This window comes from Eucyclogobius newberryi, unplaced genomic scaffold (genome assembly GCF_026437365.1).
Source record: "Eucyclogobius newberryi isolate DKJ021-1_F unplaced genomic scaffold, fEucNew1.0.hap1 SCAF_23, whole genome shotgun sequence".
Taxonomy (NCBI): Eukaryota; Metazoa; Chordata; class Actinopteri; order Gobiiformes; family Gobiidae; genus Eucyclogobius; species Eucyclogobius newberryi.
Genome location: NW_027315868.1, coordinates 1336641 through 1362027, shown reverse-complemented (window position 1 = coordinate 1362027; position 25387 = coordinate 1336641). Strand labels below are relative to the sequence as shown.

General features: G+C 46.5%; 1 protein-coding gene across 1 annotated transcript in view; it reads right to left on the bottom strand.

Moving 5' to 3' along the window:
• The window catches only part of LOC140372419 (dynein axonemal intermediate chain 1-like), a 104097-nt gene that overhangs the window by 2362 nt on the left and 76348 nt on the right, over nt 1-25387 (bottom strand). The window contains exons 12-17 of the mRNA XM_072459515.1: nt 24943-25190; nt 24606-24695; nt 24460-24526; nt 24312-24391; nt 5797-5945; nt 2515-2614 (exon numbers count right to left, since the gene is read on the bottom strand). Of these exons, the coding sequence (XP_072315616.1) occupies nt 2515-2614; nt 5797-5945; nt 24312-24391; nt 24460-24526; nt 24606-24695; nt 24943-25190 (734 nt within the window). The remainder of the gene's footprint in view (nt 1-2514; nt 2615-5796; nt 5946-24311; nt 24392-24459; nt 24527-24605; nt 24696-24942; nt 25191-25387) is intronic.

Here is a 25387-nt window from a genome sequence, read left to right as displayed (position 1 = left end):
CAGGAGACTGGAGAGACTCTGGAGAGACTGAGGAGACTCTGGAGAGACTCTGGAGAGACTCTGGAGAGACTCAGGAGAGACTCTGGAGACTCTGGAGAGACTCAAGAGAGACTCAAAAGAAACTCAGGAGAGACTCAGGAGAGACTCAGGAGACTCTGGAGAGACTCTGGAGAGACTCTGGAGAGACTCAGGAGACTCTGGAGAGACTCTGGAGAGACTCAGGAGAGACTCAAGAGAGACTCAGGAGAGACTCGAGAGACTCTGGAGAGACTCAGGAGACTCTGGAGAGACTCTGGAGACTCTGGAGAGACTCGGGAGAGACTCAGGAGAGACTCTGGAGACTCTGGAGAGACTCAAGAGAGACTCAAAAGAAACTCAGGAGAGACTCAGGAGAGACTCAGGAGACTGGAGAGACTCTGGAGAGACTGAGGAGACTCTGGAGAGACTCTGGAGAGACTCTGGAGAGACTCAGGAGAGACTCAAGAGAGACTCAGGAGAGACTCGAGAGACTCTGGAGAGACTCAGGAGACTCTGGAGAGACTCGGGAGAGACTCGGGAGAGACTCGGGAGAGACTCGGGAGAGACTCGGGAGAGACTCGGGAGAGACTCAAGAGAGACTCAGGAGAGACTCAGGAGACTCTGGAAAGACTCAGGAGAGACTCAGGAGACTCTGGAGAGACTCTGGAGAGACTCAAGAGAGACTCAAAAGAAACTCAGGAGAGACTCAGGAGAGACTCAAGAGACTCTGGAGAGACTCTGGAGAGACTCAGGAGACTCTGGAGAGACTCTGGAGAGACTCAAAAGAAACTCAGGAGAGACTCAGGAGAGACTCAGGAGAGACTCAAGAGACTCTGGAGAGACTCTGGAGAGAATCAGGAGACTCTGGAGAGACTCAGGAGAGACAGAAAAGGAACTCAGGAGAGACTCAAGAGAGACTCAGGAGAGACTCAAGAGACTCTGGAGAGACTCAGGAGACTCTGGAGAGACTCTGGAGAGACTCAAGAGAGACTCAGGAGAGTCTCAGGAGAGACTTTGGACGGACTCAGGAGAGACTCAGGAGAGTCTCTGGAGAAGAGACTCAAGAGAGACTCAAAAAAAAACTAAGGAGAGACTCAAGAGACTCTGGAGAGACTCTGGAGGGACTCAGGAGACTGGAGAGACTCTGGAGAGACTCTGGAGAGACTCAGGAGGGACTCTGGAGAGACTCTGGACAGACTCAGGAGAGAATCTGGACAGACTAGGGAGAGACTCTGGAGAGACTCTGGACAGACTCAGGAGAGAATCTGGACAGACTAGGGAGAGACTCTGGAGAGACTCAGGAGGGACTCTGGAGAGACTCTGGAGAGACTCAGGAGGGACTCAGGAGAGACTCTGGAGAGACTCTGGAGAGACTCTGGAGAGACTCTGGAGAGACTCAGGAGAGTCTCTGGAAAGACTCTGGACGGACTCAGGAGAGACTCAGGAGAGACTCAGGAGAGACTCAGGATAGACTCTGGAGAGACTCTGGAGAGACTCAGGAGAGTCTGGACAGACTCTGGAGAGACTCTGGAGAGACTCAGGAGAGAATCTGGACGGACTCAGCAGAGACTCAGGAGAGACTCAGGAGAGACTCAGGACAGACTCTGGAGGGACTCTGGAGAGACTCTGGAGAGACTCTGGACGGACTCAGGAGAGAATCTGGACCGACTAGGGAGAGACTCTGGAGAGACTCAGGAGGGACTCTGGAGAGACTCTGGAGAGACTCAGGAGGGACTCTGGAGAGACTCTGGAGAAACTCTGGAGAAACTCTGGAGAGACTCAGGAGAGACTCAGGAAAGTCTCTGGAGAGACGCTGGACGGACTCAGGAGAGACTCAGGAGAGACTCTGGAGAGACTCAGGAAAGTCTCTGGAGAGACTCTGGACGGACTCAGGAGAGACTCAGGAGAGACTCTGGAGAGACTCTGGAGAGACTCAGGAGAGTCTGGACAGACTCTGGAGAGACTCAGGAGAGACTCTGGAGAGACTCTGGAGAGACTCTGGACGGACTCAGGAGAGACTCTGGAGAGACTCTGGACGGACTCAGGAGAGACTCTGGAGAGACTCAGGAGAGACTCAGGAGAGACTCTGGAGAGACTCAGGAGAGACTCTGGAGAGACTCTGGACGGACTCAGGAGAGACTCTGGAGAGACTCTGGACAGACTCAGGAGAGACTCTGGAGAGACTCAGGAGAGACTCAGGAGAGACTCTGGAGAGACTCTGGACAGACTCAGGAGAGACTCTGGAGAGACTCAGGAGAGACTCTGGAGAGACTCTGGACGGACTCAGGAGAGACTCTGGACAGACTCTGGACAGACTCAGGAGAGAATTTGGACGGACTCAGGAGAGACTCTGGAGAGATTCAGGAGAGATTCATGCTTCACAGTTTGGCTCCAGGAGAGTTAAGCGTTAAAGCACACAAAGGACACACAGACAAATGAACTAGAGGAGGAATGGAGAGAAGAGGAGGTAAAAGGAGGCGCAGAGGAGGAGTTTACCATCCCATCTGTGGTCACAGCGGAGAACACAGTGGAGGAGTACGGAGCCCAGGACACGTCTCCCACAGCCGAGCGCAGGTCAAAGGTGAACATGGGAGCGCTGAGGACCCGAGAGAACATCAGAGGATACACTGCTTTGGACCTGCCCTAGACCAGGTTTAGTCCTGGTTCAGTCCAGGTTTAGTCCAGGTTTAGTCCTGGTTCAGTCCAGGTTTAGTCCTGGTTCAGTCCTGGTTTAGTCCAGGTTCAGTCCTGGTTTAGTCCAGGTTCAGTCCTGGTTTAGTCCTGGTTCAGTCCAGGTTTAGTCCTGGTTCAGTCCAGGTTTAGTCCTGGTTCAGTCCTGGTTTAGTCCAGGTTCAGTCCTGGCTTAGTCCTGGTTCAGTCCTGGTTCAGTCCTGGTTTAGTCCTGGTTTAGTCCTGGCTTAGTCCTGGTTCAGTCCTGGTTCAGTCCTGGTTTAGTCCTGGTTTAGTCCTGGTTTAGTCCTGGTTCAGTCCTGGTTCAGTCCTGGTTTAGTCCAGGTTTAGTCCTTGATTAGTCCTGGTTTAGTCCTGGTTTAGTCCTGGTTTAGTCCAGGTTCAGTCCTGGTTTAGTCCTGGTTTAGTCCAGGTTTAGTCCTGGTTTAGTCCTGGTTCAGTCCTGGTTTAGTCCTGGTTCAGTCCTGGTTTAGTCCAGGTTTAGTCCTGGATTAGTCCTGGTTCAGTCCAGGTTTAGTCCTGGTTCAGTCCAGGTTCAGTTCTGGTTTAGTCCTGGTTCAGTCCTGGTTTAGTCCTGGTTTAGTCCAGGTTTAGTCCTGGTTCAGTCCTGGTTTAGTCCTGGTTTAGTCCTGGTTTAGTCCAGGTTTAGTCCTGGTTCAGTCCTGGTTTAGTCCTGGTTTAGTCCAGGTTTAGTCCTGGTTCAGTCCTGGTTTAGTCCAGGTTTAGTCCTGGCTCAGTCCAGGTTTAGTCCTGGTTTAGTCCTGGTTTAGTCCTGGTTCAGTCCTGGTTTAGTCCTGGTTCAGTCCAGGTTCAGTCCTGGTTTAGTCTAAGTTTGGTCCTGGTTTAGTCCAGGTTTAGTCCTGGTTCAGTCCTGGTTTAGTCTAAGTTTGGTCCTGGTTTAGTCCAGGTTTAGTCCTGGTTTAGTCCTGGCTCAGTCCAGGTTTAGTCCTGGTTTAGTCCTGGTTCAGTCCTGGTTTAGTCCTGGTTCAGTCCTGGTTTAGTCCTGGTTCAGTCCTGGTTTAGTCCTGGATTAGTCCTGGTTCAGTCCAGGTTTAGTCCTGGTTCAGTCCAGGTTTAGTCCTGGATTAGTCCTGGTTTAGTCCTGGCTTAGTCCTGGTTCAGTCCTGGTTTAGTCCTGGTTTAGTCCTGGTTCAGTCCAGGTTTAGTCCAGGTTCAGTTCTGGTTTAGTCCAGGTTCAGTCCTGGTTTAGTCCTGGTTCAGTCCTGGTTTAGTCCTGGTTTAGTCCTGGTTCAGTCCTGGTTTAGTCCTGGTTTAGTCCTGGTTCAGTCCAGGTTCAGTCCTGGTTTAGTCCTGGTTCAGTCCAGGTTCAGTCCTGGCTTAGTCCTGGTTTAGTCCAGGTTCAGTCCTGGCTTAGTCCTGGTTTAGTCCTGGTTCAGTCCAGGTTTAGTCCTGGTTCAGTCCAGGTTCAGTCCTGGTTTAGTCCTGGTTCAGTCCTGGTTTAGTCCTGGTTCAGTCCTGGTTTAGTCCTGGTTTAGTCCAGGTTTAGTCCTGGTTTAGTCCTGGTTCAGTCCTGGTTTAGTCCTGGTTCAGTCCTGGTTTAGTCCTGGTTTAGTCCTGGTTTAGTCCAGGTTTAGTCCTGGTTCAGTCCAGGTTCAGTCCTGGTTTAGTCCTGGTTCAGTCCAGGTTCAGTCCTGGTTTAGTCCTGGTTTAGTCCTGGTTTAGTCCTGGTTCAGTCCTGGTTTAGTCCAGGTTTAGTCCTGGTTCAGTCCAGGTTTAGTCCTGGTTCAGTCCAGGTTCAGTCCTGGTTTAGACCTGGTTTAGTCCTGGTTTAGTCCAGGTTTAGTCCTGGTTCAGTCCTGGTTTAGTCTAAGTTTGGTCCTGGTTTAGTCCAGGTTTAGTCCTGGTTTAGTCCTGGCTCAGTCCAGGTTTAGTCCTGGTTTAGTCCTGGTTCAGTCCTGGTTTAGTCCTGGTTCAGTCCTGGTTTAGTCCAGGTTTAGTCCTGGATTAGTCCTGGTTCAGTCCAGGTTTAGTCCTGGTTCAGTCCAGGTTTAGTCCTGGATTAGTCCTGGTTTAGTCCTGGCTTAGTCCTGGTTCAGTCCTGGTTTAGTCCTGGTTTAGTCCTGGTTCAGTCCAGGTTTAGTCCTGGTTCAGTCCAGGTTTAGTCCAGGTTCAGTCCTGGTTTAGTCCAGGTTCAGTCCTGGTTTAGTCCTGGTTCAGTCCTGGTTTAGTCCTGGTTTAGTCCTGGTTCAGTCCTGGTTTAGTCCTGGTTTAGTCCTGGTTCAGTCCAGGTTCAGTCCTGGCTTAGTCCTGGTTTAGTCCAGGTTCAGTCCTGGCTTAGTCCTGGTTTAGTCCTGGTTTAGTCCAGGTTTAGTCCTGGCTCAGTCCAGGTTTAGTCCTGGTTTAGTCCTGGTTCAGTCCTGGTTTAGTCCAGGTTTAGTCCTGGATTAGTCCTGGTTCAGTCCAGGTTTAGTCCTGGATTAGTCCTGGCTTAGTCCTGGTTTAGTCCTGGTTCAGTCCTGGTTTAGTCCTGGTTTAGTCCTGGTTCAGTCCAGGTTTAGTCCTGGTTTAGTCCTGGTTCAGTCCAGGTTCAGTCCTGGCTTAGTCCTGGTTTAGTCCAGGTTCAGTCCTGGCTTAGTCCTGGTTTAGTCCTGGTTCAGACCTGGTTTAGTCCTGGTTCAGTCCTGGTTTAGTCCTGGTTCAGTCCTGGCTTAGTCCTGGTTTAGTCCTGGTTCAGTCCAGGTTTAGTCCTGGTTCAGTCCTGGCTTAGTCCTGGTTTAGTCCTGGTTCAGTCCTGGCTTAGTCCTGGTTTAGTCCTGGTTCAGTCCTGGTTTAGTCCTGGTTCAGTCCAGGTTCAGTCCTGGTTTAGTCCTGGTTCAGTCCTGGTTTAGTCCTGGTTCAGTCCTGGTTCAGTCCTGGTTTAGTCCTGGTTTAGTCCTGGTTTAGTCCTGGTTTAGTCCTGGTTTAGTCCTGGTTTAGTCCTGGTTTAGTCCTGGTTTAGTCCAGAGTAAACATGGTGATAACTGTGGTGTAACTGGTGTGTTCTACATATTATTGATCTTTTCAGAACAATGCGCTTGGTAAATAAAAGACATTCTCATTAATAAAAGTACCTGATGGTAAAAGTACCTGATGCTGTGGTCCCAGATCTTCACGGTCCAGTCGGAGCTGCAGGACATGAAGACTTTGGGATGGAACTGGTTCCACTTCACAGAGTCAACAGCCATGACATGAGCATCATACAAGTCCAGATACTGCCCCGAGTAACTCTTAGAACACTAGAACCAGAGAGAGACTCTTAGGACACTAGAACCAGAGAGAGACTCTTAGGACACTAGAACCAGAGAGAGACTCTTAGGACACTAGAACCAGAGAGAGACTCTTAGGACACTAGAACCAGAGAGAGACTCTTAGGACACTAGAACCAGAGAGAGACTCTTAGGACACTAGAACCAGAGAGAGACTCTTAGGACACTAGAACCAGAGAGAGACTCTTAGGACACTAGAACCAGAGAGAGACTCTTAGGACACTAGAACCAGAGAGAGACTCTTAGAACACTAGAACCAGAGAGAGACTCCTAGGACACTAGAACCAGAGAGAGACTCTTAGGACACTAGAACCAGAGAGAGACTCTTAGGACACTAGAACCAGAGAGAGACTCTTAGGACACTAGAACCAGAGAGAGACTCTTAGGACACTAGAACCAGAGAGAGACTCTTAGGACACTAGAACCAGAGAGAGACTCTTAGAACACTAGAACCAGAGAGAGACTCCTAGGACACTAGAACCAGAGAGAGACTCTTAGGACACTAGAACCAGAGAGAGACTCTTAGGACACTAGAACCAGAGAGAGACTCTTAGGACACTAGAACCAGAGAGAGACTCTTAGGACACTAGAACCAGAGAGAGACTCTTAGGACACTAGAACCAGAGAGAGACTCTTAGGACACTAGAACCAGAGAGAGACTCTTAGGACACTAGAACCAGAGAGAGACTCTTAGGACACTAGAACCAGAGAGAGACTCTTAGGACACTAGAACCAGAGAGAGACTCTTTGGACACTAGAACCAGAGAGAGACTCTTAGGACACTAGAACCAGAGAGAGACTCTTAGGACACTAGAACCAGAGAGAGACTCTTAGGACACTAGAACCAGAGAGAGACTCTTATGACACTAGAACCAGAGAGAGACTCTTAGGACACTAGAACCAGAGAGAGACTCTTAGAACACTAGAACCAGAGAGAGACTCTTAGGACACTAGAACCAGAGAGACTCTTAGGACACTAGAACCAGAGAGACTCTTAAACACTAGAACCAGAGAGACTCTTATAACACTAGAACCAGAGAGACTCTTAGAACACTAGAACCAGAGAGACTCTTAGAACACTAGAACCAGAGAGAGACTCTTAGGACACTAGAACCAGAGAGAGACTCTTAGGACACTAGAACCAGAGAGAGACTCTTAGGACACTAGAACCAGAGAGAGACTCTTAGGACACTAGAACCAGAGAGAGACTCTTTGGACACTAGAACCAGAGAGAGACTCTTAGGACACTAGAACCAGAGAGAGACTCTTAGGACACTAGAACCAGAGAGAGACTCTTAGGACACTAGAACCAGAGAGAGACTCTTATAACACTAGAACCAGAGAGAGACTCTTAGGACACTAGAACCAGAGAGAGACTCTTAGAACACTAGAACCAGAGAGAGACTCTTAGGACACTAGAACCAGAGAGACTCTTAGGACACTAGAACCAGAGAGACTCTTAAACACTAGAACCAGAGAGACTCTTATAACACTAGAACCAGAGAGACTCTTAGAACACTAGAACCAGAGAGACTCTTAGAACACTAGAACCAGAGAGAGACTCTTAGGACACTAGAACCAGAGAGAGACTCTTAGGACACTAGAACCAGAGAGAGACTCTTAGAACACTAGAACCAGAGAGAGACTCTTAGAACACTAGAACCAGAGAGAGACTCTTAGAACACTAGAACCAGAGAGAGACTCTTAGAACACTAGAACCAGAGAGAGACTCTTAGAACACTAGAACCAGAGAGAGACTCTTAGAACACTAGAACCAGAGAGAGACTCTTAGAACACTAGAACCAGAGAGAGACTCTTAGAACACTAGAACCAGAGAGAGACTCTTAGAACACTAGAACCAGAGAGAGACTCTTAGAACACTAGAACCAGAGAGAGACTCTTAGAACACTAGAACCAGAGAGAGACTCTTAGAACACTAGAACCAGAGAGAGACTCTTAGGACACTAGAACCAGAGAGAGACTCTTAGGACACTAGAACCAGAGAGAGACTCTTAGAACACTAGAACCAGAGAGAGACTCTTAGAACACTAGAACCAGAGAGAGACTCTTAGAACACTAGAACCAGAGAGAGACTCTTAGGACACTAGAACCAGAGAGAGACTCTTAGAACACTAGAACCAGAGAGAGACTCTTAGAACACTAGAACCAGAGAGAGACTCTTAGGACACTAGAACCAGAGAGACTCTTAGGACACTAGAACCAGAGAGAGACTCTTAGAACACTAGAACCAGAGAGAGACTCTTAGAACACTAGAACCAGAGAGAGACTCTTAGGACACTAGAACCAGAGAGAGACTCTTAGTACACTAGAACCAGAGAGACTCTTAGGACACTAGAACCAGAGAGACTCTTAGGACACTAGAACCAGAGAGAGACTCTTAGGACACTAGAACCAGAGAGAGACTCTTAGAACACTAGAACCAGAGAGAGACTCTTAGAACACTAGAACCAGAGAGAGACTCTTAGGACACTAGAACCAGAGAGAGACTCTTAGGACACTAGAACCAGAGAGAGACTCTTAGGACACTAGAACCAGAGACAGACTCTTAGGACACTAGAACCAGAGAGACTCTTAGGACACTAGAACCAGAGAGAGACTCTTAGGACACTAGAACCAGAGAGAGACTCTTAGGACACTAGAACCAGAGACAGACTCTTAGGACACTAGAACCAGAGAGACTCTTAGGACACTAGAACCAGAGAGAGACTCTTAGGACACTAGAACCAGAGAGAGACTCTTAGGACACTAGAACCAGAGAGAGACTCTTATAACACTAGAACCAGAGAGAGACTCTTAGGACACTAGAACCAGAGAGAGACTCTTAGGACACTAGAACCAGAGAGAGACTCTTAGGACACTAGAACCAGAGAGACTCTTAGGACACTAGAACCAGAGAGACTCTTAAACACTAGAACCAGAGAGAGACTCTTAGGACACTAGAACCAGAGAGACTCTTAGGACCCTAGAACCAGAGAGACTCTTAGGACACTAGAACCAGAGAGACTCTTAGGGCACTAGAACCAGAGAGACTCTTAGGACACTAGAACCAGAGAGAGACTCTTAGAACACTAGAACCAGAGAGAGACTCTTAGGACACTAGAACCAGAGAGAGACTCTTCGGACACTAGAACCAGAGAGAGACTCTTAGGACACTAGAACCAGAGAGAGACTCTTAGAACACTAGAACCAGAGAGAGACTCTTAGAACACTAGAACCAGAGAGAGACTCTTAGGACACTAGAACCAGAGAGAGACTCTTAGGACACTAGAACAAGAGAGACTCTTAGGACACTAGAACCAGAGAGACTCTTAGGACACTAGAACCAGAGAGAGTCTTAGGACACTAGAACCAGAGAGAGACTCTTAGGACACTAGAACCAGAGAGACTCTTAGGACACTAGAACCAGAGAGACTCTTAAACACTAGAACCAGAGAGACACTTAGGACACTAGAACCAGAAAGAGACTCTTAGGACACTAGAACCAGAAAAAGACTCTTAAACACTAGAACCAGAGAGAGACTCTTAGAACACTAGAACCAGAGAGAGACTCTTAGGACACTAGAACCAGAGAGAGACTCTTAGGACACTAGAACCAGAGAGAGACTCTTAGGACACTAGAACCAGAGAGAGACTCTTAGAACACTAGAACCAGAGAGAGACTCTTAGAACACTAGAACCAGAGAGAGACTCTTAGAACACTAGAACCAGAGAGAGACTCTTAGGACACTAGAACCAGAGAGAGACTCTTAGAACACTAGAACCAGAGAGAGACTCTTAGAACACTAGAACCAGAGAGAGACTCTTAGGACACTAGAACCAGAGAGAGACTCTTAGAACACTAGAACCAGAGAGAGACTCTTAGAACACTAGAACCAGAGAGAGACTCTTAGGACACTAGAACCAGAGAGAGACTCTTAGGACACTAGAACCAGAGAGACTCTTAGAACACTAGAACCAGAGAGAGACTCTTAGAACACTAGAACCAGAGAGAGACTCTTAGGACACTAGAACCAGAGAGAGACTCTTAGAACACTAGAACCAGAGAGAGACTCTTAGAACACTAGAACCAGAGAGAGACTCTTAGAACACTAGAACCAGAGAGAGACTCTTAGAACACTAGAACCAGAGAGAGATTCTTAGAACACTAGAACCAGAGAGAGACTCTTAGAACACTAGAACCAGAGAGAGACTCTTAGAACACTAGAACCAGAGAGAGACTCTTAGAACACTAGAACCAGAGAGAGACTCTTAGAACACTAGAACCAGAGAGAGACTCTTAGAACACTAGAACCAGAGAGAGACTCTTAGAACACTAGAACCAGAGAGAGACTCTTAGGACACTAGAACCAGAGAGAGACTCTTAGGACACTAGAACCAGAGAGAGACTCTTAGGACACTAGAACCAGAGAGAGACTCTTAGGACACTAGAACCAGAGAGAGACTCTTAGAACACTAGAACCAGAGAGACTCTTAGGACACTAGAACCAGAGAGACTCTTAAACACTAGAACCAGAGAGACTCTTAAACACTAGAACCAGAGAGACTCTTAGGACACTAGAACCAGAGAGACTCTTAGGACACTAGAACCAGAGAGACTCTTAAACACTAGAACCAGAGAGACTCTTATAACACTAGAACCAGAGAGACTCTTAGAACACTAGAACCAGAGAGAGACTCTTAGGACACCAGAACCAGAGAGAGACTCTTAGGACACTAGAACCAGAGAGAGACTCTTAGGACACTAGAACCAGAGAGAGACTCTTAGGACACTAGAACCAGAGAGAGACTCTTAGGACACTAGAATCAGAGAGAGACTCTTAGAACACTAGAACCAGAGAGAGACTCTTAGAACACTAGAACCAGAGAGAGACTCTTAGGACACTAGAACCAGAGAGAGACTCTTAGAAAACTAGAACCAGAGAGAGACTCTTAGGACACTAGAATCAGAGAGAGACTCTTAGAACACTAGAACCAGAGAGAGACTCTTAGAACACTAGAACCAGAGAGAGTCTTAGGACACTAGAACCAGAGAGAGACTCTTAGAACACTAGAACCAGAGAGAGACTCTTAGAACACTAGAACCAGAGAGAGACTCTTAGGACACTAGAACCAGAGAGAGACTCTTAGGACACTAGAACCAGAGAGACTCTTAGAACACTAGAACCAGAGAGAGACTCTTAGAACACTAGAACCAGAGAGAGACTCTTAGGACACTAGAACCAGAGAGAGACTCTTAGAACACTAGAACCAGAGAGAGACTCTTAGAACACTAGAACCAGAGAGAGACTCTTAGGACACTAGAACCAGAGAGAGACTCTTAGGACACTAGAACCAGAGAGAGACTCTTAGGACACTAGAACCAGAGAGAGACTCTTAGAACACTAGAACCAGAGAGAGACTCTTAGAACACTAGAACCAGAGAGAGACTCTTAGAACACTAGAACCAGAGAGAGACTCTTAGAACACTAGAACCAGAGAGAGACTCTTAGGACACTAGAACCAGAGAGAGACTCTTAGAACACTAGAACCAGAGAGAGACTCTTAGAACACTAGAACCAGAGAGAGACTCTTAGGACACTAGAACCAGAGAGAGCCTCTTAGGACACTAGAACCAGAGAGACTCTTAGAACACTAGAACCAGAGAGAGACTCTTAGAACACTAGAACCAGAGAGAGACTCTTAGGACACTAGAACCAGAGAGAGACTCTTAGAACACTAGAACCAGAGAGAGACTCTTAGAACACTAGAACCAGAGAGAGACTCTTAGGACACTAGAACCAGAGAGAGACTCTTAGGACACTAGAACCAGAGAGAGACTCTTAGGACACTAGAACCAGAGAGACTCTTAGGACACTAGAACCAGAGAGACTCTTAGGGCACTAGAACCAGAGAGACTCTTAGGACACTAGAACCAGAGAGAGACTCTTAGAACACTAGAACCAGAGAGAGACTCTTAGGACACTAGAACCAGAGAGACTCTTAAACACTAGAACCAGAGAGACACTTAGGACACTAGAACCAGAAAGAGACTCTTAGGACACTAGAACCAGAAAAAGACTCTTAAACACTAGAACCAGAGAGAGACTCTTAAACACTAGAACCAGAGAGAGACTCTTAGGACACTAGAACAAGAGAGACTCTTAGGACACTAGAACCAGAGAGACTCTTAGGACACTAGAACCAGAGAGAGACTCTTAGGACACTAGAACCAGAGAGACTCTTAAACACTAGAACCAGAGAGACTCTTAAACACTAGAACCAGAGAGATTCTTAGGACACTAGAACCAGAGAGACTCTTAGGACACTAGAACCAGAGAGACTCTTAAACACTAGAACCAGAGAGACTCTTAGGGCACTAGAACCAGAGAGACTCTTAGGGCACTAGAACCAGAGAGAGACTCTTAGGACACTAGAACCAGAGAGACTCTTAAACACTAGAACCAGAGAGACTCTTATAACACTAGAACCAGAGAGACTCTTAGAACACTAGAACCAGAGAGAGACTCTTAGGACACTAGAACCAGAGAGAGACTCTTAGGACACTAGAACCAGAGAGACTCTTAGGACACTAGAACCAGAGAGACTCTTAGGGCACTAGAACCAGAGAGACTCTTAGGACACTAGAACCAGAGAGAGACTCTTAGGACACTAGAACCAGAGAGACTCTTAGGACACTAGAACCAGAGAGACTCTTAGGGCACTAGAACCAGAGAGACTCTTAGGACACTAGAACCAGAGAGAGACTCTTAGAACACTAGAACCAGAGAGAGACTCTTAGGACACTAGAACCAGAGAGAGACTCTTAGGACACTAGAACCAGAGAGAGACTCTTAGGACACTAGAACCAGAGAGAGACTCTTAGAACACTAGAACCAGAGAGAGACTCTTAGGACACTAGAACCAGAGAGACTCTTAAACACTAGAACCAGAGAGACTCTTATAACACTAGAACCAGAGAGACTCTTAGAACACTAGAACCAGAGAGACTCTTAGGACACTAGAACCAGAGAGACTCTTAAACACTAGAACCAGAGAGACTCTTATAACACTAGAACCAGAGAGACTCTTAGAACACTAGAACCAGAGAGAGACTCTTAGGACACTAGAACCAGAGAGAGACTCTTAGGACACTAGAACCAGAGAGAGACTCTTAGGACACTAGAACCAGAGAGATACTCTTAGGACACTAGAACCAGAGAGAGACTCTTAGGACACTAGAATCAGAGAGAGACTCTTAGAACACTAGAACCAGAGAGAGACTCTTAGAACACTAGAACCAGAGAGAGACTCTTAGGACACTAGAACCAGAGAGAGACTCTTAGAACACTAGAACCAGAGAGAGACTCTTAGGACACTAGAATCAGAGAGAGACTCTTAGAACACTAGAACCAGAGAGAGACTCTTAGAACACTAGAACCAGAGAGAGTCTTAGGACACTAGAACCAGAGAGAGACTCTTAGAACACTAGAACCAGAGAGAGACTCTTAGAACACTAGAACCAGAGAGAGACTCTTAGGACACTAGAACCAGAGAGAGACTCTTAGGACACTAGAACCAGAGAGACTCTTAGAACACTAGAACCAGAGAGAGACTCTTAGAACACTAGAACCAGAGAGAGACTCTTAGGACACTAGAACCAGAGAGAGACTCTTAGAACACTAGAACCAGAGAGAGACTCTTAGAACACTAGAACCAGAGAGAGACTCTTAGGACACTAGAACCAGAGAGAGACTCTTAGGACACTAGAACCAGAGAGAGACTCTTAGGACACTAGAACCAGAGAGAGACTCTTAGAACACTAGAACCAGAGAGAGACTCTTAGAACACTAGAACCAGAGAGAGACTCTTAGAACACTAGAACCAGAGAGAGACTCTTAGAACACTAGAACCAGAGAGAGACTCTTAGGACACTAGAACCAGAGAGAGACTCTTAGAACACTAGAACCAGAGAGAGACTCTTAGAACACTAGAACCAGAGAGAGACTCTTAGGACACTAGAACCAGAGAGAGACTCTTAGGACACTAGAACCAGAGAGACTCTTAGAACACTAGAACCAGAGAGAGACTCTTAGAACACTAGAGCCAGAGAGAGACTCTTAGGACACTAGAACCAGAGAGAGACTCTTAGAACACTAGAACCAGAGAGAGACTCTTAGAACACTAGAACCAGAGAGAGACTCTTAGGACACTAGAACCAGAGAGAGACTCTTAGGACACTAGAACCAGAGAGAGACTCTTAGGACACTAGAACCAGAGAGACTCTTAGGACACTAGAACCAGAGAGACTCTTAGGGCACTAGAACCAGAGAGACTCTTAGGACACTAGAACCAGAGAGAGACTCTTAGAACACTAGAACCAGAGAGAGACTCTTAGGACACTAGAACCAGAGAGAGACTCTTAGGACACTAGAACCAGAGAGAGACTCTTAGGACACTAGAACCAGAGAGAGACTCTTAGAACACTAGAACCAGAGAGAGACTCTTAGGACACTAGAACCAGAGAGAGACTCTTAGGACACTAGAACAAGAGAGACTCTTAGGACACTAGAACCAGAGAGACTCTTAGGACACTAGAACCAGAGAGAGTCTTAGGACACTAGAACCAGAGAGAGACTCTTAGGACACTAGAACCAGAGAGACTCTTAGGACACTAGAACCAGAGAGACTCTTAAACACTAGAACCAGAGAGACACTTAGGACACTAGAACCAGAAAGAGACTCTTAGGACACTAGAACCAGAAAAAGACTCTTAAACACTAGAACCAGAGAGAGACTCTTAGGACACTAGAACAAGAGAGACTCTTAGGACACTAGAACCAGAGAGACTCTTAGGACACTAGAACCAGAGAGAGACTCTTAGGACACTAGAACCAGAGAGAGACTCTTAGGACACTAGAACCAGAGAGAGACTCTTAGGACACTAGAACCAGAGAGACTCTTAGGACACTAGAACCAGAGAGACTCTTAAACACTAGAACCAGAGAGACTCTTAGGGCACTAGAACCAGAGAGACTCTTAGGGCACTAGAACCAGAGAGAGACTCTTAGGACACTAGAACCAGAGAGACTCTTAGGACACTAGAACCAGAGAGACTCTTAGAACACTAGAACCAGAGAGAGACTCTTAGGACACTAGAACCAGAGAGACTCTTAGGACACTAGAACCAGAGAGACTCTTAGGGCACTAGAACCAGAGAGACTCTTAGGGCACTAGAACCAGAGAGACTCTTAGGACACTAGAACCAGAGAGACTCTTAGGGCACTAGAACCAGAGAGATTCTTAGGGCACTAGAAACAGAGAGACTCTTAGAACACTAGAACCAGAGAGACTCTTAGAACACTAGAACCAGAGAGACTCTTAGGACACTAGAACCAGAGAGACTCTTAGGGCACTAGAACCAGAGAGACTCTTAGGACACTAGAACCAGAGAGATTCTTAGAACACTAGAACCAGAGAGACTCTTAGGACACTAGAACCAGAGAGACTCTTAGGACACTAGAACCAGAGAGACTCTTAGAACACTAGAACCAGAGAGACTCTTAGAACACTAGAACCAGAGAGAGACTCTTAGGACACTAGAACCAGAGAGACTCTTAGGACACCAGAACCAGAGAGACTCTTAGGGCACTAGAACCAGAGAGACTCTTAGGGCACTAGAACCAGAGAGACTCTTAGAACACTAGAACCAGAGAGACTCTTAGAACACTAGAACCAGAGAGACTCTTAGAACACTGGAACCAGAGAGACTCTTAAACACTAGAACCAGAGAGACTCTTAGGACACTAGAACCAGAGAGACTCTTAGGACACTAGAACCAGAGAGACTCTTAGGGCACTAGAACCAGAGAGACTCTTAGAACACTAGAACCAGAGAGAGACTCTTAGGACACTAGAACCAGAGAGACTCTTAGAACACTAGAACCAGAGAGACTCTCAGGGCACTAGAACCAGAGAGACTCTTAGGACACTAGAACAAAAGAGACTCTTAGAACACTAGAACCAGAGATACTCTTAGGGCACTAGAACCAGAGAGACTCTTAGAACACTAGAACCAGAGAGAGACTCTTAGGACACTAGAACCAGAGAGAGACTCTTAGGACACTAGAACCAGAGAGAGACTCTTAAACACTAGAACCAGAGAGAGACTCTTAGGACACTAGAACAAGAGAGACTCTTAGGACACTAGAACCAGAGAGACTCTTAGAACACTAGAACCAGATAGACTCTTAGGGCACTAGAACCAGAGAGACTCTTAGGACACTAGAACCAGAGAGACTCTTAGAACACTAGAACCAGAGAGACTCTTAGGGCACTAGAACCAGAGAGACTCTTAGAACACTAGAACCAGAGAGAGACTCTTAGAACACTAGAACCAGAGAGAGACTCTTAGGACACTAGAACCAGAGAGAGACTCTTAGGACACTAGAACAAGAGAGACTCTTAGGACACTAGAACCAGAGAGACTCTTAGGACACTAGAACCAGAGAGAGTCTTAGGACACTAGAACCAGAGAGAGACTCTTAGGACACTAGAACCAGAGAGACTCTTAGGACACTAGAACCAGAGAGACTCTTAAACACTAGAACCAGAGAGACACTTAGGACACTAGAACCAGAAAGAGACTCTTAGGACACTAGAACCAGAAAAAGACTCTTAAACACTAGAACCAGAGAGAGACTCTTAGAACACTAGAACCAGAGAGAGACTCTTAGGACACTAGAACCAGAGAGAGACTCTTAGGACACTAGAACCAGAGAGAGACTCTTAGGACACTAGAACCAGAGAGAGACTCTTAGAACACTAGAACCAGAGAGAGACTCTTAGAACACTAGAACCAGAGAGAGACTCTTAGAACACTAGAACCAGAGAGAGACTCTTAGAACACTAGAACCAGAGAGAGACTCTTAGGACACTAGAACCAGAGAGAGACTCTTAGAACACTAGGACCAGAGAGAGACTCTTAGAACACTAGAACCAGAGAGAGACTCTTAGGACACTAGAACCAGAGAGAGACTCTTAGGACACTAGAACCAGAGAGACTCTTAGAACACTAGAACCAGAGAGAGACTCTTAGAACACTAGAACCAGAGAGAGACTCTTAGGACACTAGAACCAGAGAGAGACTCTTAGAACACTAGAACCAGAGAGAGACTCTTAGAACACTAGAACCAGAGAGAGACTCTTAGAACACTAGAACCAGAGAGAGACTCTTAGAACACTAGAACCAGAGAGAGACTCTTAGAACACTAGAACCAGAGAGAGACTCTTAGAACACTAGAACCAGAGAGAGACTCTTAGAACACTAGAACCAGAGAGAGACTCTTAGAACACTAGAACCAGAGAGAGACTCTTAGAACACTAGAACCAGAGAGAGACTCTTAGGACACTAGAACCAGAGAGAGACTCTTAGGACACTAGAACCAGAGAGAGACTCTTAGAACACTAGAACCAGAGAGAGACTCTTAGGACACTAGAACCAGAGAGAGACTCTTAGGACACTAGAACCAGAGAGAGACTCTTAGAACACTAGAACCAGAGAGACTCTTAGGACACTAGAACCAGAGAGAGACTCTTAGGACACTAGAACCAGAGAGACTCTTAAACACTAGAACCAGAGAGACTCTTAAACACTAGAACCAGAGAGACTCTTAGGACACTAGAACCAGAGAGACTCTTAGGACACTAGAACCAGAGAGACTCTTAAACACTAGAACCAGAGAGACTCTTATAACACTAGAACCAGAGAGACTCTTAGAACACTAGAACCAGAGAGAGACTCTTAGGACACTAGAACCAGAGAGAGACTCTTAGGACACTAGAACCAGAGAGAGACTCTTAGGACACTAGAACCAGAGAGAGACTCTTAGGACACTAGAACCAGAGAGAGACTCTTAGGACACTAGAATCAGAGAGAGACTCTTAGAACACTAGAACCAGAGAGAGACTCTTAGAACACTAGAACCAGAGAGAGACTCTTAGGACACTAGAACCAGAGAGAGACTCTTAGAACACTAGAACCAGAGAGAGACTCTTAGGACACTAGAATCAGAGAGAGACTCTTAGAACACTAGAACCAGAGAGAGACTCTTAGAACACTAGAACCAGAGAGAGTCTTAGGACACTAGAACCAGAGAGAGACTCTTAGAACACTAGAACCAGAGAGAGACTCTTAGAACACTAGAACCAGAGAGAGACTCTTAGGACACTAGAACCAGAGAGAGACTCTTAGGACACTAGAACCAGAGAGACTCTTAGAACACTAGAACCAGAGAGAGACTCTTAGAACACTAGAACCAGAGAGAGACTCTTAGGACACTAGAACCAGAGAGAGACTCTTAGAACACTAGAACCAGAGAGAGACTCTTAGAACACTAGAACCAGAGAGAGACTCTTAGGACACTAGAACCAGAGAGAGACTCTTAGGACACTAGAACCAGAGAGAGACTCTTAGGACACTAGAACCAGAGAGAGACTCTTAGAACACTAGAACCAGAGAGAGACTCTTAGAACACTAGAACCAGAGAGAGACTCTTAGAACACTAGAACCAGAGAGAGACTCTTAGAACACTAGAACCAGAGAGAGACTCCTAGGACACTAGAACCAGAGAGAGACTCTTAGAACACTAGAACCAGAGAGAGACTCTTAGAACACTAGAACCAGAGAGAGACTCTTAGGACACTAGAACCAGAGAGAGACTCTTAGGACACTAGAACCAGAGAGACTCTTAGAACACTAGAACCAGAGAGAGACTCTTAGAACACTAGAACCAGAGAGAGACTCTTAGGACACTAGAACCAGAGAGAGACTCTTAGAACACTAGAACCAGAGAGAGACTCTTAGAACACTAGAACCAGAGAGAGACTCTTAGGACACTAGAACCAGAGAGAGACTCTTAGGACACTAGAACCAGAGAGAGACTCTTAGGACACTAGAACCAGAGAGACTCTTAGGACACTAGAACCAGAGAGACTCTTAGGGCACTAGAACCAGAGAGACTCTTAGGACACTAGAACCAGAGAGAGACTCTTAGATCACTAGAACCAGAGAGAGACTCTTAGGACACTAGAACCAGAGAGACTCTTAAACACTAGAACCAGAGAGACACTTAGGACACTAGAACCAGAAAGAGACTCTTAGGACACTAGAACCAGAAAAAGACTCTTAAACACTAGAACCAGAGAGAGACTCTTAGGACACTAGAACAAGAGAGACTCTTAGGACACTAGAACCAGAGAGACTCTTAGGACACTAGAACCAGAGAGAGACTCTTAGGACACTAGAACCAGAGAGACTCTTAAACACTAGAATCAGAGAGACTCTTAAACACTAGAACCAGAGAGATTCTTAGGACACTAGAACCAGAGAGACTCTTAGGACACTAGAACCAGAGAGACTCTTAAACACTAGAACCAGAGAGACTCTTAGGGCACTAGAACCAGAGAGACTCTTAGGGCACTAGAACCAGAGAGAGACTCTTAGGACACTAGAACCAGAGAGACTCTTAAACACTAGAACCAGAGAGACTCTTATAACACTAGAACCAGAGAGACTCTTAGAACACTAGAACCAGAGAGAGACTCTTAGGACACTAGAACCAGAGAGAGACTCTTAGGACACTAGAACCAGAGAGAGACTCTTAGGACACTAGAACCAGAGAGACTCTTAGGACACTAGAACCAGAGAGACTCTTAGGGCACTAGAACCAGAGAGACTCTTAGGACACTAGAACCAGAGAGAGACTCTTAGAACACTAGAACCAGAGAGAGACTCTTAGGACACTAGAACCAGAGAGAGACTCTTAGGACACTAGAACCAGAGAGAGACTCTTACGACACTAGAACCAGAGAGAGACTCTTAGAACACTAGAACCAGAGAGAGACTCTTAGGACACTAGAACCAGAGAGACTCTTAAACACTAGAACCAGAGAGACTCTTATAACACTAGAACCAGAGAGACTCTTAGAACACTAGAACCAGAGAGACTCTTAGGACACTAGAACCAGAGAGACTCTTAGGGCACTAGAACCAGAGAGACTCTTAGGACACTAGAACCAGAGAGACTCTTAGAACACTAGAACCAGAGAGACTCTTAGGGCACTAGAACCAGAGAGACTCTTAGAACACTAGAACCAGAGAGAGACTCTTAGGGCACTAGAACCAGAGAGACTCTTAGAACACTAGAACCAGAGAGAGACTCTTAGGACACTAGAACCAGAGAGAGACTCTTAGGACACTAGAACCAGAGAGAGACTCTTAAACACTAGAACCAGAGAGAGACTCTTAGGACACTAGAACAAGAGATACTCTTAGGACACTAGAACCAGAGAGACTCTTAGAACACTAGAACCAGAGAGACTCTTAGGGCACTAGAACCAGAGAGACTCTTAGGACACTAGAACCAGAGAGACTCTTAGAACACTAGAACCAGAGAGACTCTTAGGGCACTAGAACCAGAGAGACTCTTAGAACACTAGAACCAGAGAGAGACTCTTAGGACACTAGAACCAGAGAGAGACTCTTAGGACACTAGAACCAGAGAGAGACTCTTAAACACTAGAACCAGAGAGAGACTCTTAGGACACTAGAACAAGAGAGACTCTTAGGACACTAGAACCAGAGAGACTCTTAGGACACTAGAACCAGAGAGAGTCTTAGGACACTAGAACCAGAGAGAGACTCTTAAACACTAGAACCAGAGAGAGACTCTTGGACACTAGAACAAGAGAGACTCTTAGGACACTAGAACCAGAGAGACTCTTAGAACACTAGAACCAGAGAGACTCTTAGGGCACTAGAACCAGAGAGACTCTTAGGACACTAGAACCAGAGAGACTCTTAGAACACTAGAACCAGAGAGACTCTTAGGGCACTAGAACCAGAGAGACTCTTAGAACACTAGAACCAGAGAGAGACTCTTAGGGCACTAGAACCAGAGAGACTCTTAGAACACTAGAACCAGAGAGAGACTCTTAGGACACTAGAACCAGAGAGAGACTCTTAGGACACTAGAACCAGAGAGAGACTCTTAAACACTAGAACCAGAGAGAGACTCTTAGGACACTAGAACAAGAGAGACTCTTAGGACACTAGAACCAGAGAGACTCTTAGAACACTAGAACCAGAGAGACTCTTAGGGCACTAGAACCAGAGAGACTCTTAGGACACTAGAACCAGAGAGACTCTTAGAACACTAGAACCAGAGAGACTCTTAGGGCACTAGAACCAGAGAGACTCTTAGAACACTAGAACCAGAGAGAGACTCTTAGGACACTAGAACCAGAGAGAGACTCTTAGGACACTAGAACCAGAGAGAGACTCTTAAACACTAGAACCAGAGAGAGACTCTTAGGACACTAGAACAAGAGAGACTCTTAGGACACTAGAACCAGAGAGACTCTTAGGACACTAGAACCAGAGAGAGTCTTAGGACACTAGAACCAGAGAGAGACTCTTAGGACACTAGAACCAGAGAGACTCTTAGGACACTAGAACCAGAGAGACTCTTAAACACTAGAACCAGAGAGACACTTAGGACACTAGAACCAGAAAGAGACTCTTAGGACACTAGAACCAGAAAGAGACTCTTAAACACTAGAACCAGAGAGAGACTCTTAGGACACTAGAACCAGAGAGACTATTAGGACACTAGAACCAGAGAGACTCTTAGGACACTAGAACCAGAGAGAGACTCTTAGGACACTAGAACCAGAGAGACTCTTAAACACTAGAACCAGAGAGACTCTTAAACACTAGAACCAGAGAGACTCTTAGGACACTAGAACCAGAGAGACTCTTAGGACACTAGAACCAGAGAGACTCTTAAACACTAGAACCAGAGAGACTCTTAGGGCACTAGAACCAGAGAGAGACTCTTAGGACACTAGAACCAGAGAGACTCTTAGGACACTAGAACCAGAGAGACTCTTAGGACACTAGAACCAGAGAGACTCTTAGGGCACTAGAACCAGAGAGACTCTTAGGACACTAGAACCAGAGAGACTCTTAGAACACTAGAACCAGAGAGACTCTTAGGACACTAGAACCAGAGAGACTCTTAGGACACTAGAACCAGAGAGACTCTTAGAACACTAGAACCAGAGAGACTCTTAGAACACTAGAACCAGAGAGAGACTCTTAGGACACTAGAACCAGAGAGATTCTTAGGACACCAGAACCAGAGAGACTCTTAGGGCACTAGAACCAGAGAGACTCTTAGGACACTAGAACCAGAGAGACTCTTAGGGCACTAGAACCAGAGAGACTCTTAGGGCACTAGAACCAGAGAGACTCTTAGAACACTAGAACCAGAGAGAGACACTTAGGACACTAGAACCAGAGAGACTCTTAGAACACTAGAACCAGAGAGACTCTTAGGGCACTAGAACCAGAGAGACTCTTAGGACACTAGAACCAGAGAGACTCTTAGAACACTAGAACCAGAGAGACTCTTAGGACACTAGAACCAGAGAGACTCTTAGAACACTAGAACCTGAGAGACTCTTAGGACACTAGAACGAGAGAGACTCTGAGGACACTAGAACCAGAGAGACTCTTAGGACGCTAGAACCAGAGAGACTCTTAGGACACTAGAACCAGAGAGACTCTTAAACACTAGAACCAGAGAGACTCTTAAACACTAGAACCAGAGAGACTCTTAGGACACTAGAACCAGAGAGAGACTCTTAGGACACTAGAACCAGAGAGACTCTTAGAACACTAGAACCAGAGAGACTCTTAGAACACTAGAACCAGAGAGACTCTTAGGACACTAGAACCAGAGAGACTTTTAAACACTAGAACCAGAGAGACTCTTAGGACACTAGAACCAGAGAGACTCTTAGGACACTAGAACCAGAGAGACTCTTAGGGCACTAGAACCAGAGAGACTCTTAGGGCACTAGAACCAGAGAGACTCTTAGAACACTAGAACCAGAGAGACTCTTAGGGCACTAGAACCAGAGATACTCTTAGGGCACTAGTACCAGAGAGACTCTTAGGGCACTAGAACCAGAGAGACTCTTAGGGCACTAGAACCAGAGAGACTCTTAGGACACTAGAACGAGAGAGACTCTGAGGACACTAGAACCAGAGAGACTCTTAGGACACTAGAACCAGAGAGACTCTTAAACACTAGAACCAGAGAGACTCTTAGGACACTAGAACCAGAGAGACTCTCAGGACACTAGAACCAGAGAGACTCTTAGGACACTAGAACCAGAAAGACTCTTAGGACACTAGAACCAGAGAGACTCTTAGGACACTAGAACCAGAGAGACTCTTAAACACTAGAACCAGAGAGACTCTTAGGACACTAGAACCAGAGAGACTCTTAGGACACTAGAACCAGAGAGACTCTTAGAACACTAGAACCAGAGAGACTCTTAGGACACTAGAACCAGAGAGACTCTTAGGACACTAGAACCAGAGAGACTCTTAGGACACTAGAACCAGAGAAACTCTTAAACACTAGAACCAGAGAGACTCTTAGGACACTAGAACCAGAGAGACTCTTAGGACACTAGAACCAGAGAGACTCTTAAACACTAGAACCAGAGAGACTCTTAGGACACTAGAACCAGTGAGACTCTTAAACACTAGAACCAGAGAGACTCTTAGGACACTAGAACCAGAGAGACTCTTAGGACACTAGAACCAGAGAGACTCTTAGGACACTAGAACCAGAGAGACTCTTAAACACTAGAACCAGAGAGACTCTTAGGGCACTAGAACCAGAGAGACTCTTAGGACACTAGAACCAGAGAGACTCTTAGAACACTAGAACCAGAGAGACTCTTAGGACACTAGAACCAGAGAGACTCTTAGGACACTAGAACCAGAGAGACTCTTAGGACACTAGAACCAGAGAAACTCTTAAACACTAGAACCAGAGAGACTCTTAGGACACTAGAACCAGAGAGACTCTTAGGACACTAGAACCAGAGAGACTCTTAAACACTAGAACCAGAGAGACTCTTAGGACACTAGAACCAGTGAGACTCTTAAACACTAGAACCAGAGAGACTCTTAGGACACTAGAACCAGAGAGACTCTTAGGACACTAGAACCAGAGAGACTCTTAGGACACTAGAACCAGAGAGACTCTTAAACACTAGAACCAGAGAGACTCTTAGGGCACTAGAACCAGAGAGACTCTTAGGACACTAGAACCAGAGAGACTCTTAAACACTAGAACCAGAGAGACTCTTAGGACACTAGAACCAGAGAGACTCTTAGGACACTAGAACCAGAGAGACTCTTAAACACTAGAACCAGAGAGACTCTTAGGACACTAGAACCAGAGAGAGACAGGAGCACCTTGTAAATCTGTCCTGTTTCGCTGCCCACCAGGAAAAGATAGTCGATTTGTTTGTGGAAGTCGAAGGACGTGAGACAAGCTGAAATTACAGTAATGAATCAGAAGTTGACCATCTGGAGCTGGAGCTGAGACTGAGGAGACTTTCACCATTGATGTTCTCGTCCTCGGACACGCTCACTGTCAGGCGGATGATGTCCGTGTGCACCAGCTCATTCTGAGAACAACAGTCACAAGAAGAGCAATGACACAACCACACAACCACACACAGAGAAGTGTTCAGATGACCGTCTGACCTTCACCAGAGTCCAGCAGACCACACGACCGTCAGAGGACACCGAGAAGAAGTTGTGGTTGTTGTCCAAGTCGTCGTTCTGCCATCGGACCTTAAAAACGAGAGCAGGACCCAAGTCAGAAGTGTCCGACTGAAGCCTTCAACCCCTAAGACCGCAGTACCTCTCACCTGCCACAGGAGGTCAGACTGCAGTACCTCTCACCTGCCACAGGAGGTCAGACTGCAGTACCTCTCACCTGCCACAGGAGGTCAGACTGCAGTACCTCTCACCTGCCACACGGGGTCAGACTGCAGTACCTCTCACCTGCCACACGGGGTCAGACTGCAGTACCTCTCACCTGCCACACGGGGTCGGTGTGCTTGCCCGTCTTGGCTGTGCTCTTAAACGCCGGCTCGGAGCTTCTCTCTTGGAGGTTGAACACGGCCACAGAGCCGTCGTAGAAGCCGGCCGTGGCCAGATGGGGGCGCTGCTCGTGCACGTCCAGGCACAGCACGCTCGACCACGTGGGGAAGAAGTACTCCGGGTACGATGGGTTTTTCAGTGAGTAGAACAAGAGCAGGCCACGTGATTGACGGTTAAACTCATCTGGAACAAAAATAGTTTTACTGTAAGTACTACAGCTACTGCGACTGTGCCAATAGTGTATTAAAGTGTACACGCTAGCTGTTAGCTGTTAGCTGTTAGCTGTTAGCTGTTAGACTAAACATGGACCGGCCTCCTGCTGGTGCCAGAGTCAGGACTAAACATGGAGCGGCCTCCTGCTGGTGCCAGAGTCAGGACTA